Source organism: Diceros bicornis, chromosome 4, assembly GCF_020826845.1.
Source record: "Diceros bicornis minor isolate mBicDic1 chromosome 4, mDicBic1.mat.cur, whole genome shotgun sequence".
Classification (NCBI taxonomy): Eukaryota; Metazoa; Chordata; class Mammalia; order Perissodactyla; family Rhinocerotidae; genus Diceros; species Diceros bicornis.
This window is the reverse complement of record NC_080743.1, coordinates 2,281,106-2,305,677: the sequence shown is the minus strand read 5'-3', so window position 1 is coordinate 2,305,677 and position 24,572 is coordinate 2,281,106. Positions and strand designations below refer to the sequence as shown.

General features: G+C 34.8%; 2 protein-coding genes across 6 annotated transcripts in view; one reads left to right on the top strand and one right to left on the bottom strand.

Moving 5' to 3' along the window:
• ATG4C (autophagy related 4C cysteine peptidase) overlaps nucleotides 1–24,572 on the bottom strand; it is an 88,494-nt gene that overhangs the window by 42,407 nt on the left and 21,515 nt on the right. For all 5 annotated transcript variants that reach the window (XM_058538196.1, XM_058538200.1, XM_058538195.1 and 2 more), the window contains exons 2-4: nucleotides 23,670–23,813; nucleotides 16,335–16,418; nucleotides 1,695–1,928 (exon numbers count right to left, since the gene is read on the bottom strand). In XM_058538196.1, the coding sequence (XP_058394179.1) occupies nucleotides 1,695–1,928; nucleotides 16,335–16,418; nucleotides 23,670–23,745 (394 nt within the window). In that variant the 5' untranslated portion in view covers nucleotides 23,746–23,813. The remainder of the gene's footprint in view (nucleotides 1–1,694; nucleotides 1,929–16,334; nucleotides 16,419–23,669; nucleotides 23,814–24,572) is intronic.
• Nucleotides 8,194–8,608, top strand: LOC131404022 (thymosin beta-10-like). Its single transcript, XM_058538201.1, has one exon. It carries the CDS (start codon nucleotides 8,212–8,214, stop codon nucleotides 8,344–8,346), a length of 135 nt encoding a protein of 44 aa, XP_058394184.1. The 5' UTR covers nucleotides 8,194–8,211; the 3' UTR covers nucleotides 8,347–8,608.

Genomic DNA, 24,572 nt, shown 5'->3' with positions numbered 1-24,572 from the left:
TGGTGATGGTTACAGAACTCTGTAAATATACTAAAAACCATTGAGTTGTTCACTTTAAATGAGTGAATTTATGCTTTGTAGATTATATATCAATAAAAGCTACTTAAAAAAACAAATAAAGGTACGAGCAGAGAAAATATGCCATTATATCAATGATGTTTACTTCCGAGTGGTAATATTATTCTCTGAACTTTTCTGTAGTTTCTAAAATTTCTAAAATGGGAATATATTACATATAATGAGAAAAAAATTACCAAAATGAAAGAGAAAAAAACGGTAAACTCAGATACAAACGGACAATTCTGAAATATGCTTTTCTTTCTTTTCTTTTCTTTAACAATGCTGAGATGGAATAAACACTTTTGTATTCCATTACCAGGACTGTTTATCAGACATCTAGTCATGACTACCAAAGGCACAATAAACACATTCACTAACATTCATAGTACTCATGAGAGAATAACTTCAGAAAGTGGATTTTGTTTTGATCATATGTTAAAATAGAAGTCTGACCATGGAAGTTTAAATTTCTTTGCAAAATGTTTTTTTCTCATACAATCCTTTCAGAATAACGTAATCATTATTTAGGGAGTAAGATCAACGGTCTAGTAAATGAAAAGTTAACAAATGAAGTCACTTGAGATCAAAGATCCCCCCAAAATCAACTATAATCCACTACTTCACTGTTTTTAATAACAAGACAGTCCCCAAACATACATGCAATTTTAAGTTAACAAAACGAGTCATAGAATCAGAGACTTAGTGAAGACTCTGAAAAATATTTCAATTCTTGCCCATTATTGCCTAAGACTGCCCAAGACTCCAAATAAATCATCCCAGAAAAAGTTTAAAAATTCTTTTTCTTTGCATTATCCACACCACTCTTGAATAAACATTCTCTCTAAATGATCTCATCAATAATTCCTATAGAAAGGTTACTAAATATATGCCATGCATTGCAGGGAAACTAACACCGAAAAAAAATATAACACTTAGTAATAACCAGATATGATAGCCTAAAATGGTAAACTAAAATCCTCCTACAAATGTACACATTATAACAAATGAACTAACAGAAATGATAAGAAAGGTGGCACATTAGAAAAAAATAGATATATGTAAGTTAAGTAACAATGGTATTTTTGAGAATCTAAAAGACTAATAAGCTTGATGACTTTACTAAGAATATGTGTAGCAATTTAACTGTTTATAATCATATTTCTAAAGATAAAAATAATTTTAAAGCATTATTGATATGAACAGAGAAAATAAACCAGTGTAAAAATCTTTTAAGATTTAAATAACGTAAAAACATTAACTATCTGCTCAAAGTCACTGCTTTTGACCTGCCCAGGATTTAATGAACTGGAGATAATCCAGAGAGTTCATTCGAAAAGAACTTAATAGTGACAACAGAAAAACAAAGGTTACTAAAAATTGAACTTAATTCATAGTGGTAGCCAAGAATAACAGGTATGTTTAACTTGTATTTTTGAAAGGGCAATCATGAAAGTTTATATGTAAGTCATACCTGGCCCAGTTCAATAAAGATGCAATAAGCTAAACTAGTTACAACTTCAGAAGACATCAGGGAGTCAAGAAACTAACCTCATGAAATTTTGTGCCGTTTGCATGCTGGAGTTCAAACTAAAAAATCAAAAAAAAAAACCTCCAAAAACAGGAATTTGATTTACCTCTACCAAGAAAGTGTAGCACGAGTCCTTGAGCCAAAAGCATCTGGCCAGTTCTTAGTGTACAGCCCCAACCACAGTCTGTTGTCACACTGGAGCCTTCTATTTGAGGAAATTCTTCCCTGTAGGTCAGCCATATTCTTGAAGTAAAATCTTTACGAAATTCTTCCACGTTTCCCGCAATTACATGATCTTCTATTGTACATCCTGACCTTGGAGGTAATAGTTTATTTTCATCTACAAAATAAAAATATAAACATAGTCTAAATATATGCAAAGAAATGTCAATAATGGTATTATATTCCCATTACTGTCCATAAGATATGGAGTATATCACAATCTTTCTAATCTTTTTTTCTGACTTAAATGAAGATAAATCTTGTTCTGTCTAATCAGGCTTTTATGAAAATCAACTGAGAATGAATGCTGAAATGTTTTGTATATTCAGGCACTAATATAAAGTATTATCAGTAATATTGTTAATAATAATATCCTATATTCCAAATATAATGAACTCTTTTATGAGGGGATAATATGAAAATATCTTTTTGCCTCATTTGGCTCAGGATATAGATAGTAGTGCTCTCTAAAATGAGATTTGCAAATAAAATACCATAATTTGTCAACATGTAAAAATGTGTATAATCACATAAACTAGTTCTCAAAATCAAGTAAAATATGCATATTGTATTTATTGTCATGAATATATTTATATTCAAATTATCCAATCAAAACTAATAAGCTAAAGAATATGAATATAAAATTCTTAAATATACAGTTATATATATATCTATAGCTCATATATATATATATAGTTCAACCTTTCATGTTGAAATATAATTTTTTAAAAAGTGTTGCCACCCACATACATCATTTTTAGAGACTTTTCCAAATTGGTTATCTCTAATACAATTTCTATGTGAAAACTATGGTCACTGTTTGCCCAATAATTTACGAAACACTAGTGCTCAAAATGAATTAACATTCCTTGATTACTCCCGGAGAGAACATCTTAGTCATCTTCACAACCTCGGCACGCAGCACAGTGCCTACACAAGGAGATTCTAATAACTGTTGGCTGGTTGGCTGGGTGGAACTCTCAGTTCCAAGGAGTTCAATTCCCAATGCTCTTCTGCAGGATATTAAAGCAGTTTTATCATGTCTTTATTCTTCATCCTTCCTTCACCTATCCCTCCTCAAGTTCATTCTGAAAAAATTACAATCATCCAAAACTTTATAACATTCGGCTTAATGATAATGATAATAAAAAGAATGAATGCCAAGCCGCTATTATCAATGAATTTCTCTCAGTATTAGAGTTTGAAGTTAATTACAAATAAAATGCCTGGAAATTGAACATGGCACTACAAATATGTCCAAAATTTCCACTTTAGAGACATTTAAATTTGTTTGAAATTTGATACAATAGTGAGTAATTCTCATACCTCATCCTGTGGCTTGCCAAACACATAGTTCCTAACCTCCTACTTTGACAAAGCGATTAATTCCTTACCATCTTAAGATTTAGTCTCCTCTTAATATTTACTCTAAACATCACTGGAAAACTGCTAGTACTAAAAGAACTTTGTTGTCCTGTTGACACTCTACTATAATACTGCCCCTGCTATTCCATCTTTGACTGACTTTCCTTTTCACAATCTTAAATAATTATATCTATCATGTCTTTTACCTACCACTGCCTCCCTTCTAGATTTCAAGTACACTAGAGAAGAAGGAATATGTTTATCTTCTGCACCCCTGAATCTCCAGCACCTGGCAGAGTTCAGTCCATAGCAGATGTGCAACAAACACTTGTTAGGTGAATGTAAGATAAATGGAACCAAAGGAGGAAAGTTTTTTATTATTCTGTTTTGCTTTGCTTTTGTTTTGTATGATGAGAGAGACTTGAGAGAGATTAGAGCTTTATGAAGAATGGGAATGTCTGAAAGAACCACTACGAAGAACTGGAAAGAAAGCTAATAAAAGAAATAGAAGAGAACTGCTAGTAATATTGAGAGCTTAGTCAAGGCTGACTATCACAATCAAAAATCACAATTACACAAGCTAATATGAGAAATAATCAGAAGTAAAACAAATTGCAAAACAAATCCTCAAAGAGTACAGCTACTGCAATTATCAGAAATGGGATAAAATAAGTATACACATGTTAAAAAGACAGAAGCGTATTGAAAGTTGGACAAATAACAGAAAACAGACTATTAAAACTAACCAGGCACATATGAAAGTAATGGAAAGTAAAGTAAATGGAACTACTAGAAATGAAAAACATAACTGCAAATAGAAACTTGATGTAGGATTAAACAGAAAATTATACACAGCTCAGGAGATAATTAAGGAACCAGAAGTAAGAACTAAAGAAATTACTCAGAACACAGCACAGAGAGACCAAGTAATAGCAAATATGAGAAACCAAAGAATTTCAGAGACAAGAAGAAAAATCTAACAGAAAGATTTATCAGAGATGCAGAAGCAGAGAATAGGGAGAATGGGGAACAGCTGTAATTAAAAGTGGCAAAATTTTTCAGATTTTAAGAAAGATAAGAATTTCAAGTAGAATAAAATGAAATCCATACCAAAAACAAAGCGTTGTTCTTAAAAACAACCATAGGGAAAAGCAAAGAAATGACAGCTTCAAAATACTAGAAAGACATCTTCCTGTCCTAAAGTAAGCAAAGACTTATTAAAGAGAACACAAAATCACTAACCATAAGGAGGTAAAAAAGTTAACCAGACTATACTAAAATTAAAAACTATGTTCTTCAAAAGAACATTGAGTGAAAAAGTAACTAAAAGAGTAGGAGAAGACATTTCCTATAGGTATATCCAAAAAAGGATTAATATCTAGAACATATTAAAAAAACCTAGGAGTTAGTAAGAAAAAGACATAATCTAACAGAAGACATATCCAAATAGAAAAATATTTATGAAAATATGCTCAATTTCATTAATTATCAAAGAAATGCAAATTAAAATCAAAACATGGCTCTTATAAAAAGGGAAAAATACCAAGTACTGGTGAGGTGAGAGCAAGGAGAATCCTCATACACACCTAGGAGGAATACAAATTGGCACAACTATTTTGTAAAACTATTTGGTAGTATATACCAAGGCTGAACATAGGAATACCCTAAGACCCAGCAATTACATTCCCAGGCACACATACTAAATGAAAATCCATATACGTGTTCATTCACCAAAGCACATGTACCAGAAAATTCACAGCAGGGCTCTTAACAATTGCCAAATGCCCACCAAGGGTAAAATGGATAAATAAAGCGTGGCATATTCACACAATACAAAACTTGCAGGAAAACAAAAATATCCAATGTCTGGCAATCAACCAAGGATTACTAAGCACACAAAGAGGCAGGAAAACACAAGCCAAAATGAGAATACTCAATCAATAAAAACCAAACCAGAACTAACACAAATGCCAGAATTAGCAAACAAGGACATTAAAACAGTTATTACAACAATATTACATATGTTCAAAAAGAAAAGTAGAGACAAGGAAGATTAAAAAAAAAAAAGGAACTTCTAGATATATAAACATTGTACAATGTCTCAGATGAAAATATACTGAATGGGATTTATGGCAGATTAGACATTGCGAGGAAAAGATTGAAAGATTAGTGAACTTAAGGACACAGCAATAGGAACTACCCAAAATAAAACACAGAGAGGAAAAAGAATTTTTAAAAAGTAAAAGAGCATCAGTGAGCTGTGGCACAATTTCATCCATGCTAATATATGTGTAATTGGAGACCCAGGAGGAAAGGGAAGAGAGGAGAAGACAGAAAAAATATTTTAAGACAATATGGCTGAAAAAAATTCAAATTTGTTGAAAACTATGAACCAACAGGTCCAAAAAGCTTAACAAAACTCAAGCACAAGAAATATGAAGAAAACTACGTCCATGCACATCATAATCAAATTGTTCCAAAATAGTGATAAAGAAAAAAATCTTAAAAGCAGTCAAGAAAAAAAAGACACATTATGCACAAAAAAAGATAACGATGACATCAGATTTCTCATTGAAAACAAAACAAGCAAGAAGATAGTGAGGCAACAGCTTTAAAGCTACCAAAAGAATAACATCATCAACCCAGAATTCTATGTCCAGAAAAATATCTTTCAAAAATGAAAGCAAAATAAAGACTTTTTCAGAGACACCAAAGGTGGAAGAATACATCACCAGCACACTTCCTTCAGGCAGAAGGAAAATAACACCAGATGAACATATGGATTCACACAAAGTAATGAAGAACACCATAAATAATAACTACATGAGCAAATACATAACTTTTTTCTTATTACTAAAATATTTTTAAAGGATATTTGACTGTTTACAAAAATAATAGCAATGTATTATAGGGTGAATAACATATGAATAAGTAAACATATGACACCAATCATAGCATAAAGAGCAGGTGGAGGGAAGTGAAGTAAATTACTGTAAAGGTCTTATATTATATGTGAATTGGTATAATATCACTTGAAGGTAGACTGTGATAAGTTAAAGATGTATACTAAAACCTAAAAGTAACCATTAAAATAACACAATAAAAAGTTATTGCTAATAAGCCAACAAAGAGAAAAAATGGAATCAAAAAAATACTCAATCTGAAAGAAAGCAGAAAAAGAGAGAAAAGGAACCAAGAGTAGATGTAACAAATAGAAAGCAAATAGTGAGACGACAGACTTAAACCCAACCATATCAATAATCATACTAAACATGAAGGGTCTAAACAACTTAATTAAAAGGCAGAGAGTGTTGGACTGGATAAAACAGCAAGACTCAACCATCTACTTCTTACAAGAAACACATTTCAAATATAAAGACACAAACAGATTAAGTGTAAAAGAATGGAAAAAGATATACCCATGTAACCCTAAGCAAAAGAAAGCTGAAGTGGCTATTTAATATCAGACAAAGTAGATTTCAGACCAAAGAATATCACCAGGAATCAAGAAGGTTTTTATAATTACAAAGGGGTCAATTAATTGACAAACTATAACAATTGTAAATGTTTATATACCCAATAGCAAAGCTTCAAAATCGATGAAGCAAAAACTGATAGAACTGCAAGGAGAAATAGACAAATCCATAATTACAGTCAGAGACTTCAATCTCTCTCTCACAATAATTGGTAGAACAAGTAGAACAGAGCAAGGATAGAGAAAACTTGAACGTAATATCAACCAACTTGACCTACCACCCTTATAAAACGCTCAACAATAGTAGAATACATATTCTTTTCAAGTACAGAGAACATTTAGCAAATTATACCACATTTAGACCATAAAGCAAGTCTCAATACCTTGAAAGAGAGGAGAGTCATAAAAGTATTTTTTCTCTGACCACAATGGAATTAAATTAAAAATCAATAATAGAACAAGATCTAGAACATGTCCAAATTTTTGGAAATTAAGTAATATACCTCTGAATAACTCATTTCTTCCTGCATGCTATTTTTTAGTAAAGGGCAAAAGCCATGTTTCAAAAATTTCCAAATTCTGGAATCCTATTTCCACATTTGGGCATAATCCTGGCAAGACCTGGAGCCACAGAGATCCCTGAAAACAGGAGAGACAGCACAAAAACAAGAGTCCACACGGTACGACCCCTTGATACGGTACTTCCACACCCTTCCTTATGTCCTACAAGGAGACTCCTAGGCAAAGCTCCATCCCTGGGCTGGTTTCAGTTCAGAAAAAGCTTTTATTATTTTCTAACCTCTGTGCTACCCTCTCTACTTCTTAAAAAGTTTTTTTTTTCCTTTTTTCCACGTACTATTTTTGTCCCCAGGCTATACTGATTATCTATAGATGCTCCTTACCCCCAAAATTAGGAAGGAGAGGGCCTTATCTCTGCTCAATTTATGTTAAATCATTTTGGTCCCTAAGATAGAACTGGTATACTAGAGGGAACCTCAAACCACGCTTTTCCTTCATGGCCTCTAGGCCCATCATGTCCTGAATCATCTAAGAGAAAACCTAGAAAAATCCTAGCCAAAGGCAGGCATAGTATATGTAGAAAGATGAGGCTTACTTAAAATAAGATAAAATCCTTAATTGCTTCTCTCACAGATACCCTGTAAAAAAAATTTTAATTTTGGTATTTGATCAAGACAATACTAACTGGGAGGACCATATGGATTTATATACTATAAACCTTGACATAAATGCACAGTACGATATCTTACATTGGGAAGGAAAAATTGCATAATATAAGAAAAAGAGTTTGAAACTCAGGAAAGATAGCAAGATAAATTTAAAAGCTTGAAAATTCAGGACAGACTTAGCATAGTTAAAATAATCTAATTTTTTAAACATGTCCTAATATTACTAGAAAATAAATAATAAGAGGCAGATTATCAAGTTTAAGAATCTTAGGCCCCGGCTGGAGTGCCACGTTGAGAGGCGTCGGTGGAGGGGGGCGCTGGCCCCCGCCCCAGGCCAACCCCCTTGGTTTGCCCACCAGGATTGTTTTAAGAAAATGGCAGACAAGCCGGACATGGGGGAAATCGCCAGCTTCGATAAGGCGAAGCTGAAGAAAACGGAGACGCAGGAGATGAATACCCTGCCGACCAAAGAGACCATTGAGCAGGAGAAGCGGAGTGAAATTTCCTAAGAACCTGGAGGATTCCCCAACCCCGTCATTTTCGAGACCCTGGTGGTGATGTGGAGGGAGAGCCACCTGCAAGATGGACACGAGCGACAAGTTGCACTGTAAACCCGGGCACACCGTGCCGATGCCACCAGCCTGTGGGTCTCTAGGGACCCCCCAATCGGACTGCCAAATTCTCCGGTTTGCCCTGGGATATTATAGAAAATTATTTGTATGATTAATGAAAATAAAACACACCTCGTGGCAAAAAAAAAAAAAAAAAAAATCTTATACTTAGCATTATGAATTAATTCATCGTAGATGACTCAGAGGGTGGTAAAACCATTGTGGTTGAAAGCCACCACTTTCTAAGCACTTAGATCTGTGAGATATCAGAATGCCAGTGCCTTCAAACCAAAAGGGAATTGAAACAATTGAACAAAGCTATCCATCAGATAAATGCCACAAAGAACGAGAGATGAGTGAGCCCTAGCTAAAGTAACTTGACTAAAATCATTAGCAGAACAAAGGAACTATTAGAAAGTTTCTATTTAATAGAAAAAGGGATAAAGAATCAAGAATTTAAGTAGGAATACAATCTAGTTAGAACTAAATTGAAAATATCAACATAAACTCATGCCTTTATAAGAAAAAAAAACTGAAAAAATACATATCTATCTGTTCTGGCTCTGTCCACTGAAATGGCTTCAAGGCAATGTCATCCCCACGATGAACCCTTGTGCATAGATTATAGTCTCTAACACCATTTTTCTGCAAAAGAAACAAGGCTTCATTGGGAAATGGCTGATTTCAAATCTGAGGCTGAAAAGTACAAAGTGGGCCTGGCACACCTAGTTATGGAAGAAAGTAGGAAGTTTCCAAAAATCAATCAGGCTTTACGGAAAGATACAGAAGCCAATCTAAAAGGACCTTTCACTGGCCAAGTCAAAGACAATTTGAGTATCAAAGGAGATTACTGATGAAGATCGACCAACACACAGTAAATCTAAAAAGCCGTGAGTCCATAATGATACACAAAAAGAGAAAAGGTTAGCACTAAAATCTCTCAAATGTGGTGAACAGAATATTCTATTTCTGTTGAGAATACAAAGAAAGTCATGACACGACAGGGCAACAACCTCAGGACAGTGTTATGAACCAGAAATTCACCACAGCAATACCATAATTATAGGATTCATAAATCTTTACATATTATGAGTTTGTATACCCACAGAAGAGGAAATAATGAAGGAAATTAGTCCCCATAATCAACAGATCTTTATGTCATATATTTTAAAAGTTTAAAAACTCCACTAACAAAAAAATATCCTTAATACATTACTCCCTCCATGTCCTACTCCCTTCTGCTCTTCTGAACAAATACTCCAATTCCCTCTGACCTTACCTTGCTTACTGTGACTCCTCTTATTTTCAAAATATATATTTGAATCTCTTTTCAAATGCATATTTGATCTTATTTACACTTATTCCTCCTGTTTTCAAAATTATTCTTGACTCACTTAAATTTGTGTGCTTTTAGTACAAAGGCCTCCCTCCCTGTGAATACCAAAACAACTTCTGGAAAGGTATAAGAGGGTGGTTTGGGGTTATACTTGTTAGAAAAGAGAATCCATAAAATGGATGATAAGAACAGAAATGTGACATTCTTCTAGGTAATGGTCAATTCCCCTCATCCTGCATGCAGATCTTTATCAAACAGCAAATGTCATATTTCAAAAAATTCTTAGAATATAGTCTTATTTCCACAATAGTAAAAGAACGTACTATATACACTGTTTATAATGGCAAAAAATAAAAGCAAACCAATGTCTATCAATAGTAGAAGGAATAATTTATGGTAATTCATACAATGGAATACTATGCAGCAGTAAAAATAAACTAGAACTACACATAACAACATGGACAAATCTTAAAAACACAAATTTGAAAGCCATAAGCAAGTCACAGAAGCAAAATATAGTTTGATTCCATTTTCAAAAAGGTCGAAAACAACAAACACTAAATCATCAGGGATATTTTGGGACAGCGGTTTTTTGGCATGAGGAGAGCTACAACTGGGTAGAAGCACATAGAGATTACACATTACTCATAATGTTGTATCTCTCTTTTTGAGTGAGTAATCTCTCTTTTTGAGTAGTTTTACTACTATTCTTTTTTGTTGTTGTTGCTGTTGAGGAAGAGTTGCCCTGAGCTAACATCTGTTGCCAATCTTCCTCTTTTTGTTTGAGTAAGATTAGCCCTGAGCTAACATCTGTGCCAGTCTTCCTCTATCTTGTACGTGGGACGCCACCACAGCATGGCTGACAGGTGGTATAGGTCCGCGCCCGGAATCTGAACCCACAAACCCAGGCCGCCGAAGCTGAGCATGCTCAACTTAGCCACTATGATACAAGGCCAGCCCTTATTACTATTCTTGAAAGTGTATACACAAGATTTTTATCTTCTCTATGTATGAATAATTTATAATTTCAAAATTTTAAAGATTTAAAATATAAAATTATTAAAATAATAAAAATTCAATATTTATAATAAAGAAATAATACAAAGAAGAAAAAGTCCTTCTTCCAGTGGATTCTGTCATATCTCCTATCTTGGTGGTGAGACAGACACTGGCCTCTCTAAGAGGCAGGTGAAGATAAGGCCAATATGTTGAGATTAGCAGAGTGCGAAGACAGACAGAACATGAGTCCTTGATGATGTCACAGAGGCACTAATTAACCAACCTAGAGACATCCCTGCATCAGGACTTCTGCTTGTGTATGACAATAAATCCCCTGATTCTTTAAGCCACTTTGAAATGGACTTTCTGCTTATTTGCATCCACTGGCATCCTTTCTAATTTGGTCTCCCATAGTTTTATAACAGCTTGTACCTCTGCTTCATCACAAATATCACAATGGGATTAATAATTTTTGTAATTATTTGTTTAATGTCTCTTATCTGCTGGACTGTAAGCTCTTTGAGAGTAAGGCTTGTGTCTGTCATGCGTTCAGCAGTAACCCCAGTGCCTAGCACATAACACGCTCTCAATACATATTTATGGAATGAATGAATAAGCTTATTCATCTAATCCCCTACTACTGAATACTTAAATTGTTGCCAATTTTTTGTTATTTCAACAAAGCTACAATAAACATACTTGTACACATATTCTCCACACATACAGAGAATTCCTCTAGGGTAAATACTTCAAGGCAAAATTGCTGAGTCCTAAGTTGTGTATATTTTCAATTTTTCTAAGTACTCTCAAATTTCTCATTAAGAGGTTGTACCAATTTACCCTCCCATCAGCAGCGTTTGAGTTCCTATTTCTTCACATCCTTGCTAACATTTGATATCATGAAACCTTTAAATTTTTCTAAATCTAAGAAATAGTATTTCATTTTGATTTGCACTTCCTTTATTACTAGGGTGAGCATTTTCTTATGTTTGGCCATTCAAGTTTCTACTTAAAAAACACCTGTTCATTTTCTTGACTCATTTTTTCTTGGGTTGTTCATGTTTTTCATTAACTTGTAGTTCTTTATTATTTTGGAAACTAATCTTTTGTCTAATATATAAACAGAGAGATGATAGATGGACAGATAGATAGATCTTCATGTAAATACACACACACAGATATATATACCCACACACACACACACAATGAGATAGTGTGTGCAATTATCTTCTCTCTCTGGCTTGCTTTTAAATTTTTTTTATGGTGTATTTTGTCATGTAGATATCTTTTTCATTTGGTCCATATTTTCTGGTACAGGCTGTGTTTTTATGTTTTATATAAGAAGCTCTTCTTTACCCCAATATCGTAACCACTAACGCATTAAAACAATACAGTCTGGCTTTGATGCATAACACAGAGCCACCCTCAGTAAACGTACTTAGCTGCTGTTAATTTTATGCTTTTACTTTTCTATCCTTACCCCTCTAGTGAAACTGCTTTAAAAGTTGTCAGCAACTTCTCATTGAAAAATCCTATAGCCTTTACTCAGGCTAGTTCCTGCTCAACTTCTCTTGAGCACCAAGCACTTTGTCCAACCTTTTCTTTCTGAAAATCTTTGGTCTCTACAATAATATACTATTGGGGGTTTTGTCCTATAAAATTGCCTATTCCTTCTCAGTTTCATTCACTGATTCTTCTTCATCAGTATATCCTTAAAGATGGACATTCTCCACCTATACTTTCCATCAACGTGACCTTATCCATTGGCCTCAAATGCCACCTCTTTGAAAATAACTAACAAATCAATTCTAAACAGCCTACTTCATTCAGACTGTTCATTTCTGAACAGCCTACTTCAAACACTACATGTCCCCCCCAAAACCCATGCTCCCTGAAGTACACCACATTTGGTTACTGACACTGCCTATCATCGAAGATAGTAGTCTTCACATCTTGTTTATCTCCTCTCTGTCTCTCATGACCCCAAATCCAATCATTTGTCAGATGCTGTTCATTCTACCTGAAAATATCTCAAATCCATCCTCTCCTTTCCACTGCCACTGCCCTATATCAGTCATCGTATCTCACCTGCTGACTTCCAATCATCCTTCCACATTGCTATCAGGTATTTTTCCAAAGCATACATTTAGTTATGATTCTCATGTGCTCCTTCTGGACAAGATCAATTTCCTAACCAGCACATTCTCAATACAATGTTCACTGAAAATAATTAAATGAAATTTGGCATTTTGTGCTCAAAAATCTAGGATAATAATAATCATTGTAGTCAAGAAGCCAGCTGGGTACCCCACCACCTATCTCTCTGAAAACTTAGAAAACTTGCTTGAACTAAAAATTCTATGACATGAAGAAGTCCAAAGCTAGCCCCAAGATTTCTGCTAATTCTCCACAGCTTAAGTTTTCATGATCCTCCTTGCTTCTAGCTCCTGCAATGATATGAGTTGTCTTTTTCATTCCAGATGCCAAATTATGGTTCCAAGTACCTTATCATAAGCATCTTTGCTGTAGACATCTTTGCCACAAGTATTTTTGCCACAAATATTTTTGCCACAATAACTAATTGGCCCTAAGACAATTTTGCTATAAAAGATAAAATTAAAAATAAAATAAAAGAGGGACATTAAAAAGGACATAAAGAAACATGTAGTACATATCTGGACTACAGTTAAATGTTCTATCACATGTCCAGTTCTTATATTTCACCAAATCTAAGCCAGATTCTCTGCCAAATTCTGTCCATATCACGTTTTCCACTATCAAATAGCGAAAAATTTTCACCAACTTCAAGAAACTTAGACCTATCCGGAATCATATAACCATTTCTTTTTTCGGGGGGGAGGGTAAGAGGAAGAATTTGATTCTTCTTTTGCCTCCAACTTCTAACATTGCGTGATAAATGTGGTAAAGACAGCATTAGAAATCAAGCTGTTGTATCTAAATTAGCTAAAGAATCAATAATTAATGCTCTCGAAGACTGCTGTGAATGACTAGCTGCCTCTTTTATATTTGCCATAGCTTGGTAAACTTTTGGTTTTGATGGGTGGGAGGGATGACTGTGCTCACCAAAGGATGTGCAAACTATATTATCATTTTCTAGTATAGCATGCAATCTGGCTTTACACTCTCTTATTTCACACTTTCAGTAAGTTTTATCACCATATTTTCTACCAAGTCAACAGAAATAACTGGGTCTATCAACCAGTTATTTCACCTTTTACAGCAAAATTGCCTATGGCCAATTAGCTAAGCGGTGAAGATGTTTGCAGCAAAGATGTCCACAGCAAAGATGCTCACAGCGAAAGTATCAGACATGCAAACCCATCCCGTTTCCTAAACAACTCATCTTACATCAGTACTTCGTGAGCTTAACTGACTTTACTGAAGATCAGGGGATGTCAACAAGGAAAGCTCTCAACAGATATGCAGCTTCCCTCCACCCTTCTGGCTCTCTCTATCCTCTCTCCCTCTCGACCCCCACACCTTTTTCCTTCCCTATATCCCCACTCCTGGTCCAAAATAAAACAGTCTTCTATTTAGCTCATTCATATCTCCTATATCATTTATTTTTCGTCTCTTGAATTAAGGACCCCCAAGAGCCCACTACAAGGATCTGTTCAAAGTATTTCTTCCAAAAACTATATAACGCTATCCTTAAAAGGAATTCTAATAACTTTTTCTCAAATTCCTTATATCACGAATAATATCATTTAGAATGCTTATATGTACCAGGGACATAACTAAACACCTACAAAACACATATCATTAATACTTAGGGAAATTAAATAACTTCCCTAAAGTAACAACTAACAAGCACAAAGAGCCAAAATTCAAACCCACATATGTCTGACCCCAAAGCCCATACTCTTCTCTGCCTATAAACAAGTGACCTAACTCAAGCATTCAAGACATTCCTCCATAATTTGATCCTTTTCAGAATTCTCTCCCACCATAGCTACGCTGGACATTTCTCTGTTTCCTAAATATACACTTTCGTCACGCCATTCTATCTACCTAAAATGCATTCCCTCTTTATCTATCAACTTCCTACTCATCCTTCAAGAATGTTGTGAGGTCTCAATAAGTTAATACATTTAAATTACTTAAAACACTGCCTGGCATATTATAAATACTCAGTAAATGTTAGCTGTCATTATTACAAGCCATTTACAAGGTTTTAGAAAATTGCTGATAAATAATTTACCAAAATAGGTCAACCAAAAATGAACAAAGCCTGATAATCACATACTCTCATACACATTCTCTTCCTCTCTGTTTCTTACAAACACACACACACACACACACATATACACAAAAGACACACACTCATACACACAAAACCTAGCAAAGATGTATAGTAGAAAGAACGCCACTATTAAAGTGACACATAGTCTTTCTTGGTTTAAATTTCAGCTCTGCCATTTAACATCTGTGTGACTTTGGACAAATTTATTAAACTTCTCTAAGCTCCTGCTTTCACACTCATAAGATAGGGATACTTGAATCTACCCTGTAGGCTTGTTGTGAAAATTAAAGACATTTCCCAAAAAGCTTAGCATGATGCCGACAGATAGTAGGCACTCAATAAGCAGCATAAATTATTGAAAGAAAATATATAATAATTATTGAAAGGATGAGCAGATGTGGAAATTTGGAAACATCAAATAAAGTCAATAATTTCAGAAACTGGAACATCCTTAAGAATTGGAAAATTTACCATTTTTAGGTTAACTAATGTGATACTTTTAATTATTATCGTATACTTTAAAGCTATCATCAGAGAACCTGATAAAGAATATTAAGATATCGGGCCAGCCCCGGTGGCCTAGTGGTTAAGTTCGGCGCTCTCCGCTTCGGCAGCCCAGGTTCGGTTCCGGGGCACAGACCTACACTGCTCTGTTAGCAGCCATGCTGTGCTGGCGGCCCATGTACTAAAAAATACAGGAAGACTGGCATGGATGTTAGCTCAGGGCAAATCTTCCTCAGGAAAAAAAAAAAAAGAGAGAAAATATTAAGTATCAATTCAAATAATGTTTACTTAGCATTCACACTATAACTATGAGGATATGATATAACAAAAGATGGCATGATCCTTATCCTCAAGGAGTCAACAAGAAACACAAACCATATGACAGTATATTATGTGTTATATAAAATACAGGGTCTTAAAAGAACTATGCAAAACGTAGGCATAAAAAGTAGAATGGTGGTTGCCAGGGGCTGGGGAAAAGGGAGGAATGGGCAGTTGTTTTTTAATGGGTATAGAGTTTCAGTTCTACAAGATGAAGAGTTCTGGAGATGAATGGCGGTAATGGAGCACAACACTATGAATGTATTTAATACCAGGGAACTGTACACTTAAAAAAGTATAAAGATGATAGATTTTACATTATGTGTATTTTACCACAATAAAAAAAACTGAAAGTAAAAAAAATACATCAAAAGTAGATTCATCTGGAAATAAGATAATGAAAATAGTTACACAACGAATTTCTAGGAAGATTTTTAAATAGGTTACAAACTTAGCACGTACCTTCATATTTAAAATGGTAACATTTTCCAAGCAATAATACAGGGGAATTTCTACTAAAATACGTCTTTGTTTTCAACACCCAACCTAAACAAGAAAAGAGAAAAATAGTTTTGCAATTAAAGGATTTCAAACTAAAAGTCAAGCAGCATTTTTCTTTATTTAATTTCAAATCATCAATTCTCAACTATGGATGTGCATTTTTCGCAAGAGTAGCAAAATATTTGGACAATGAACTGAAAATACAGGCCATTTATGCTACTTTCAAATAAACTTGAGTATTTTAACCACATTCTATCCACTTAAAGAACATGAGAGAAAATTTTTAATTTATTTTCAAACAGGTCACACTGTTCTTACAGTATGTTCTTAGAGACACTCACCTCTTTTCCCAAAGGCAACAAATGTTACTATCTTCTTGTATTTCCTTCCATCTTATAAAATTAAAAGGTTTAAAGTATTTGAATATTTCAATGAAGTAATTTAGGGAAAAGACCACACAGTACACTAGTGCCTATGATCAAAGTGGATCTCTGAAGTTTCCTAGGGAAACCTGTTAGAACCCCATCATTTCTAGGGGAATATAAAGCTTTCAGACATCTTCATCTCAGTTTTCCACTTAATCCCCAATCCCCAACTTTAGTGGCAAATTCTAATTCTTCTAATTTTCTTCCTACTATACTGTCTATATCTAAAAGGTAGTAACCTTTTAGCTTTTTATGATGCCGTTAATAGTTCTCAATTTCCTGAGAAAAGCACTTGCCCATTACATTCCTGAACATTTCCAAATATGTGAAATTCCTAACTGCTAATGGGTAGGCTTAAAAACAGCTCCTAAAACGCAAAAGTATATAAAAAGAAAGAATCTAAAATTGGGAGTTAACCGACTTAGGTCTAGTCTTACGTAGACTATCTGCCATTTATATTTAAGAGAGTTGTTACAAAATTTAAAACAAGTGGATTTTAATGAAAGCACTCCCTAAAATACTATAATACAAATAAATACAAATAAATAAAAATATGTATTTATAATAAAAATGATACAATTTATCTAAATTTGGTGGTAAAAAAGAAAGCATGGAAAGTCAAATACACTAATCAGACTCTCATGAAGCTTCACTTGGGCCACCACAGTGCTCACCAATGGCCCTCTGCCATCAGTCCTCCCACTCTGGCACATGTCACGTGTCACTGACCGATTCATCTTCCTGTGGCTCAGCTTTGGTTAGGGAACTCTTCTGCTCAAATACCATCCTCAATGACTTATTACTTAACAGATTTACTATGAACTTCTCGGTGATACTAAAGACTTTCCACAACATAATAGAAATTACCTTTCCAGTCATCTTTTTCACTACTTTTCACCTATACTCAAAGTGGGCTTTGCTATTCAGCTCTTACTATCCCATAACAAAAATGTCCTCCCCAGTATCAGCCCAGCTAATTTCTACTCCTTCTTCTGACTCAAACATACACTTTCAAGCTATTTTTTCCTTTTCCCACCTGGCTCTGATTCTCTTCTCTGAATTCCAATGGGAAATTAGTAGTTACCTACTGTATACATGGACCTAGGCTAGGCACTTTAGAGATATTCTCTCTTAGAAATATTATTAGTACTATACTAGAATGATTCTAATCCCCAAAACAGTAACAACCTCCTCCCCTCAAAAGGCAGTATTTCCAAAGCAAATCCTAAGAACTTCATAAAAAGAACCTCAAATAAAAAGAAACAACCTTTAAGGAGGAACTTCTCTCTTTCTCCCTATACTCTACCCTCTGCCTAGCCCTCTTACCAGTCACTAGTCTTTGCACAAGAAAAGCTGTGAATCTGACTGGTCAGAGCCTGAGGCACTGCAAGGATCCACATTTTGCACGAGCACAGATTTATAGTGCTTTGAAGTTCAACCATCATTCATGAGATGCGGTGCTTAGTTTCTCTCACTCTTCTATCTCCTACACAGATCCTGGCAGGGCCTAACACCTCATAATAGGCTCACTTCCTTTAATACCCCATGAAACAAGGTGCATAAGAGGACTCATAAGGTCTAGTCATTTTTCTCCCTTTTTCCACAGCCATGTCAAAGCTGAATCAGATCAATATGTCAACTAATCCATAGAATGGTTTTTTTTCTTTTAATTATCTAGTTTTAGTTGACCAGTTTTCATTTTATCTTAGAAAAGCATTATAAGAAATACACCACTATCTCTGCCCCCCCAGCTTGCTGATGCTGGGAACCAGGACCCTATGGTTCAGAGAGAGGAAAAATGAAGAATATAAAATCCATAGAAGCATGGGATAACAGAGCCTGGGGCATAGGAAAGAGCCATGAATAAGTAGCAGTATTATGCATAAGCTCTTCTTATACATATTAAAAAGAATATATTCATCAGAATTCTTCATATTCAAGAATATATTTTTATTCTGTTCCTCAATCTCCTCCCTATTTTCACCTCTAAATCTCTGACTATAGCAGCAGGGAGTTGGGACAGAGAAAAATTAAATGTCATTATGATTTCTAAATGAAAACTAATTAAATAAAACCAAACAAGTTAAGAAAAGCAAGTAAATTTGGCAACAAGCCATTCAATAAATTGACACAGGGCAGTGACTGTCCACGAGGGAGGAGCATTGACCAGAAGGAAGCACGAGGAAAGTTTCCAGGGTGAAGAAAATTTTCTATATATTGATTAGATTGTTAGTTTCCCAGGTGTATACATGTGTCATACTCTGCAAATTGCATACTTAAGATCTGTTCATTTCACTTTAATTTTCCCTCAATTACAAACAAAAAGTTTCAGAGATGAACTAGGACAGTGTTTTAGTTATCTATTCCTGGTTTAACAGACCACTCCAAAGCTTAATACTTTTTTCTTACATCTCACAGTTGTGTGGGTTGACTGGGCTCAGTGAAACAGTTCTCCTGCTGATCTTGCTTGGAGTCTCGACTGTAGTGGAAATCACATGTAGAGGCTCAGCTGAGACCCTGAGCTGGCGGCTCCCTTCTCTCCTATGCAGTCTCAGGGCCTTTCTTCTTCACGTGGCCTCTCCATGTGATTTCTCCTGCAGGGTGCCTAACCTGGTTACACGACAGTTCAGAGCTCCAAAACAGAGCAAGCGGAAGTTGCCTCTTAATGGCTAGGCCTAGAATTGACAAGCCTCATTTCTATCTCATTCTACTGGTTAATGTGAGGCACAGGCCAGCCCAGATTCAGTGAGAAAGGAGACACCACAAGATGTGATTCATTGAGGACCATCTTTGGAGAGGAGCAACCATAAAGAGAATGCTACAAAAAAAACCTACAGTCCATTAAGATTTCAGCAATCTGAAAATCACAAACAAGGTTTTAAAAGATGCAAACAAGCCAAAGAGCATAGAAATAAGAAAGATGATAATGATTTACTGGAGGATCAGAAACACCCAAAAGAAGGATGGTTTACTTATTAATATTGTAAAAAGGAAGTCAAGTTCATATACTTCATAAAGCCATGTAAATAAAGGGGGAAAAAGTAGAAAGAAAAATGAAACATTTTTTCAAGAAAGTAAGGTCCAGTGTCTTTTAAATCCTAAGCGCTATGCCATTTCTAGTTCCATCTTCATCATATCATAATATTGACATTGATAAAAAATAATCTTAAATTACATTCACTGTATTTAGAGAACAGCAAGACTGAGGAGCAAGAGTGGCTGGGTTTGAATACCAGTTTCAAGACTTACCTAGATATGCGACCTTGAATCTGTCACTTAATCTCAGTTTTTTAATTTGCAAAAAAAGAATATCTCAGAAAGATATGAGATTTAAATGAGAAGATACACAAATTATCTACAATATACTAGAGGGTGCTCAATCAATGTTAGTCCTTCCTACACCAACCATACTACACAAACTCTAAGCAAGGAAAATACATAAAACATTTTAGAACGATTTGCACCAATAAAAATCAAACTAAAACACAACTCCATAACTTAAAGCTATCTCAGATACTTAGCTACCCAGAACAATCTGTTCTTCAGAGAGTAAAGGTTATCTTAATTTTACTATGCCCACTTAAATATCTAGATAAGGAAAGCTACACATATGTAAATAATAGGCTAAATAACAATTCCTAGGATACTGCTGAAATGTGTTGAGTACCTATATGACAATTTTCAGACTTGACAAATGAAATCTTTACCATATAACCTATTCATCAGATTAAAAGGCTTAAAAAGAACATAAGTCTCTATTTGCAGGTGACACGATCTTACATACAGAAAATCCAAAGGAATCCTCAAAAAACTATTAGAGCTAATAAAGGAGAACATCAAGTTTACAAGATACATGATCAAATTACAAAAATCAATTGTAGGGGCCAGTCCAGTGGCATAGTGGTTAAGCGCGTGAGCTCCGCTTAGGCGGCCAGGGATTCATAGGTTCGGATCCCGGGTGCGCACGGACGCACCACTTGTCAAGCCATGCTGTGGCAGCATCCCATATAAAGTAGAGGAAGATGGACATGGATGTTAGCCCAGGACCAATCTTCCTCGGCAAAAAGAGGAGGACTGGCATCGGATGTTAGCTCAGGGCTGATATTCCTCACAAAAAAATAAATGAATAAATAAAATCTTTTTTAAATAAATAAATTTAAAAAATCAATTGTATTTCTATATACTAGCAATGAACAATCTAAAATGAAATTGAGAAAACAATTCATTTTAACATAGCATCAAAAAGAATAAAATACTTAGGAATAACTTTAACAAAAGAAGTGTAAAACTTGTACACAGAAAACTACTAAACACTGTTGAAAGAAATTAAAGACCTAAATAAACAGAAACACATCCCATGTCCATGGATTGGAAGACTTAACATGGCAATACTCTGTTAAGATGGCAATATTCCGCAAACTGATCTACAGACTCAATAAAATCTGTATAAAATCACAGCTGAATTTCTTACAGAAACTGACAAGATGATCAAAAGTTCATATGGAAATGCAAGGGATCCAAATAACCAAAACAATCTTGGAAAAGAAGAACAAAGTTGGAGGAATCACACTGTACAATTTCAAATTTTATAAAAAGCTAAAGTAATCAAGAGAGTGTGGTACTGGCCAAAGTAAGGATAGACATATAGATAAAAAGATAGAACTGAGAGTCTAGAAATAAACCCTTACAACTATGGTCAATTCACTTTAGACAAGGGTGTCAAGACCATTCACTGGAGAAAGAACAATCTTTTCAACAAATGGTGCTGGGACAACTAGATAGCCACATGCAAAGAATGAAGCTGGACCCTTACATCAGACCATACGCAAAAATTAACTTAAAATGGATCAAAGACCTAAGTATAAGAGCTAAAACAATAAAACTCTTAAAAAGAAACACATGTATAAAGCTTCATGATCTTGATTTAGGAAAAAGTTTCTTAAATATGACATCAAAGGCACAAGCAACCGAAGAAAAAATAGGTAAACTGGACTTCAACAAAATTGAAAAGTTTTGTGCTTCAATGGACACTATCAAGAAAGTAAAAAGACAACCCAAGAATCAGAGAAAATCAAGGGATTTGTATCTAGTAAGAACTCTTACAACTCAATAAAAAGACAAATAACCCAATTAAAAATGCATAAAGGATCTGAACAGACATTTCTCCAAAGAATATATACAAATGGCCAATAATTACATGAAAAGATGCTTAACATCATTATTCATCAGGGAAACGCAAATCAAACTCACAGTGACACACTTCACACCCACTAGAAAGGCTCTAATAACAAAGATGGACAAAAACAAGTGTTGGTGAGGATGTGGAGAAATTGAAACCCTCAAATATTGCTGATGCGAATGTAAAATGGTGCAGCGACTTTGGAAACCTGTTTGGCAGTTCCTCAAAAAGTTAAACTTAGAGTTAACATATGATCCAGCAATTCTACTCCTAGGTATATGCCCAAGAGAACCGAAAACATGTTCACACAAAAACTTGTACACAATGTTCACAGCAGCACTATTCATATTAGTCAAAAAGTGGAAACCACCCAAATGACTACCAACCCTGAGGAAAGGGTAACGAAAACGTGGTAGAGCCATACAATGGAATATTATTCAGCCATATAAAGAAGTGAAGTACTGACACATGCTACAACATGGATAAACTTTGAAAATATTATGCTAAGTGAAAGGAGTCAGACACAAAAGGCCACGAGTTGCATGATACCATTTATATGAAATGTCCAGAACAGGCAAATCTATAGAGACAGAAAACAGACAGTGGTTCCCAGGGGCTGGAGGGAGGTGGGAGGAACAAGGAGTAGCTGCTAATGGGCACGAGGTTGCTTTTTGGGGTGATGAAAATGTTCTGGAATTAGATAGTAATGATGGTTGTACAACCTTGTGAATATACTAAAAACCACTGAATCCTACATTTTAAAAGCGTGAATTTTTTTTCATTTTATTTATTTATTTACTTATTATTTTTGTGTGTGTGTGAGGAAGATCAGCCCTGAGCTAATATCCATGCTAATCCTCCTCTTTTTGCTGAGGAAGACCGGCTCTGAGCTAATATCTATTGCCAATCCTCCTCCTTTTTATCCCCCAAAGCCCCAGTAGATAGTTGTATGTCATAGCTGCACATCCTTCTAGTTGCTGTATGTGGGATGCGGCCTCAGCATGGCCGGAGAAGCGGTGTGTCGGTGCATGCCCGGGATCCGAACCCGGACCGCACCGCCAGTAGCGGAGTGCGTGCACTTAACCGCTAAGCCACAGGGCCGGCCCCTATCATTGTTTTTTTATGAATATGAACTTCTTGCTATTGAAACTGGTTCTGCTGAGTATTTCTCCATCTTTGAAGACTTCTTCATCTCCAATTCGCTACTAGACTGAAGTGGGCTTCAAATCACCACATGATCCTTATTGGATTTGTTTGCAAACCAAGAGTAACTAGGTTAAAAACAAGGGTCTGAGGGTACTTCTAGGACAGTCATAGGTATCAGCACGTGAACTTTATACTGCCGGCCTGGTGTGTTCAGAGGTCTATTTTGCTTGCTTCCTGGTTTATATACAAGGTTGTGTGAAATTGAGTCTGAAAAAGTGAGGTATTATCAACACCTTAATAAATTCTATCTGCTTTGGAATGTTTAAAACAAAAAACAAAAAGGACCATATAGTATGCTTGAGTTTCTAAGTAATGTTTATGATGACACTGGGCTCCTTCTTCAGAAGATTTTCTTATCTACATTCCTTACAGAAATATTTCATTCAAAGAGAACCTCAAGCAATTGTCAGTAACTTAATAAGGGAGACAAGACATGTCTTCAAATATTTCTTTGAATTTACACAATTTTTAAATCATGATACTTACTATATTTCATGTTGTTCCAAGCAGATATAAATTTAGTTTTTAGCTTGTCAACATCATCTGTTCCTGTGGCTTCCATATTCAAATTCTAAAGAAAAAGCCATCACTTGATTGCATTCTTCTGTAGAGTTTAATCTTCTGTACTGACTTGAAGGAAAACATTAAAGAAAAATAAGTAATGAGTACATACTATATGGTGCAATACCTGCTAAAGTTACTTAAGTGATTAAATACAATTTGAATCAGAAATGAGCAAACCAATTTCTCATTTTACAGAACAGAATATATTCTATAAGTATTTTAATTACAAAAAACACTTACACCAAACATACAACGATAAAAAATTATGGCACAAAACCAAACAACAATCTCCCCCAGGTACTCACAATTAATAAATTAACATAGTGACACAGCTCAGCTTTGTGCTTGTGAGACCACCCAAGATTCATTTTATTTGTAATTAGAGAAGGTGATTTGAAATCTTATAAAAAATGATGACTGTCTTCAGAATGGAGGCTTCCACTTTCCACTTAGACTAATTAGATTTAATTTAAATCTGTTTTATTTTTTAAATTAAGGGATTTCCTACATTTCCTTCCTATCTCAATATTGCAGCATTTTTTAAAAAATAGAATGGCTGAAATTTACAATACAAACTGTTTTCTTACTTTAAAATAAGAATAAATGTAGCTCATAAGTGTTTGTTTTGTAACTAACTTGAGGGAAAATTGAGATGTGTGATATAATCCTGAAAGAGGAACAAATTATAACTGAAAATGCTTGAGCTCATTTGCAATAATTCACAGTTTACTTTTCAAGAAAAGAATGCTGCACAGAACATTACCCTTTTAGGGTTATAAACGTCTACTCAAAAGTATTGATACATTCATTTCTCTAACAACAGAC

Excerpts from the sequence above, each read along its gene's own strand:
- LOC131404022 (XM_058538201.1), top strand. The coding sequence starts at position 8,212 with ATGGCAGACAAGCCGGACATGGGGGAAATCGCCAGCTTCGATAAGGCG.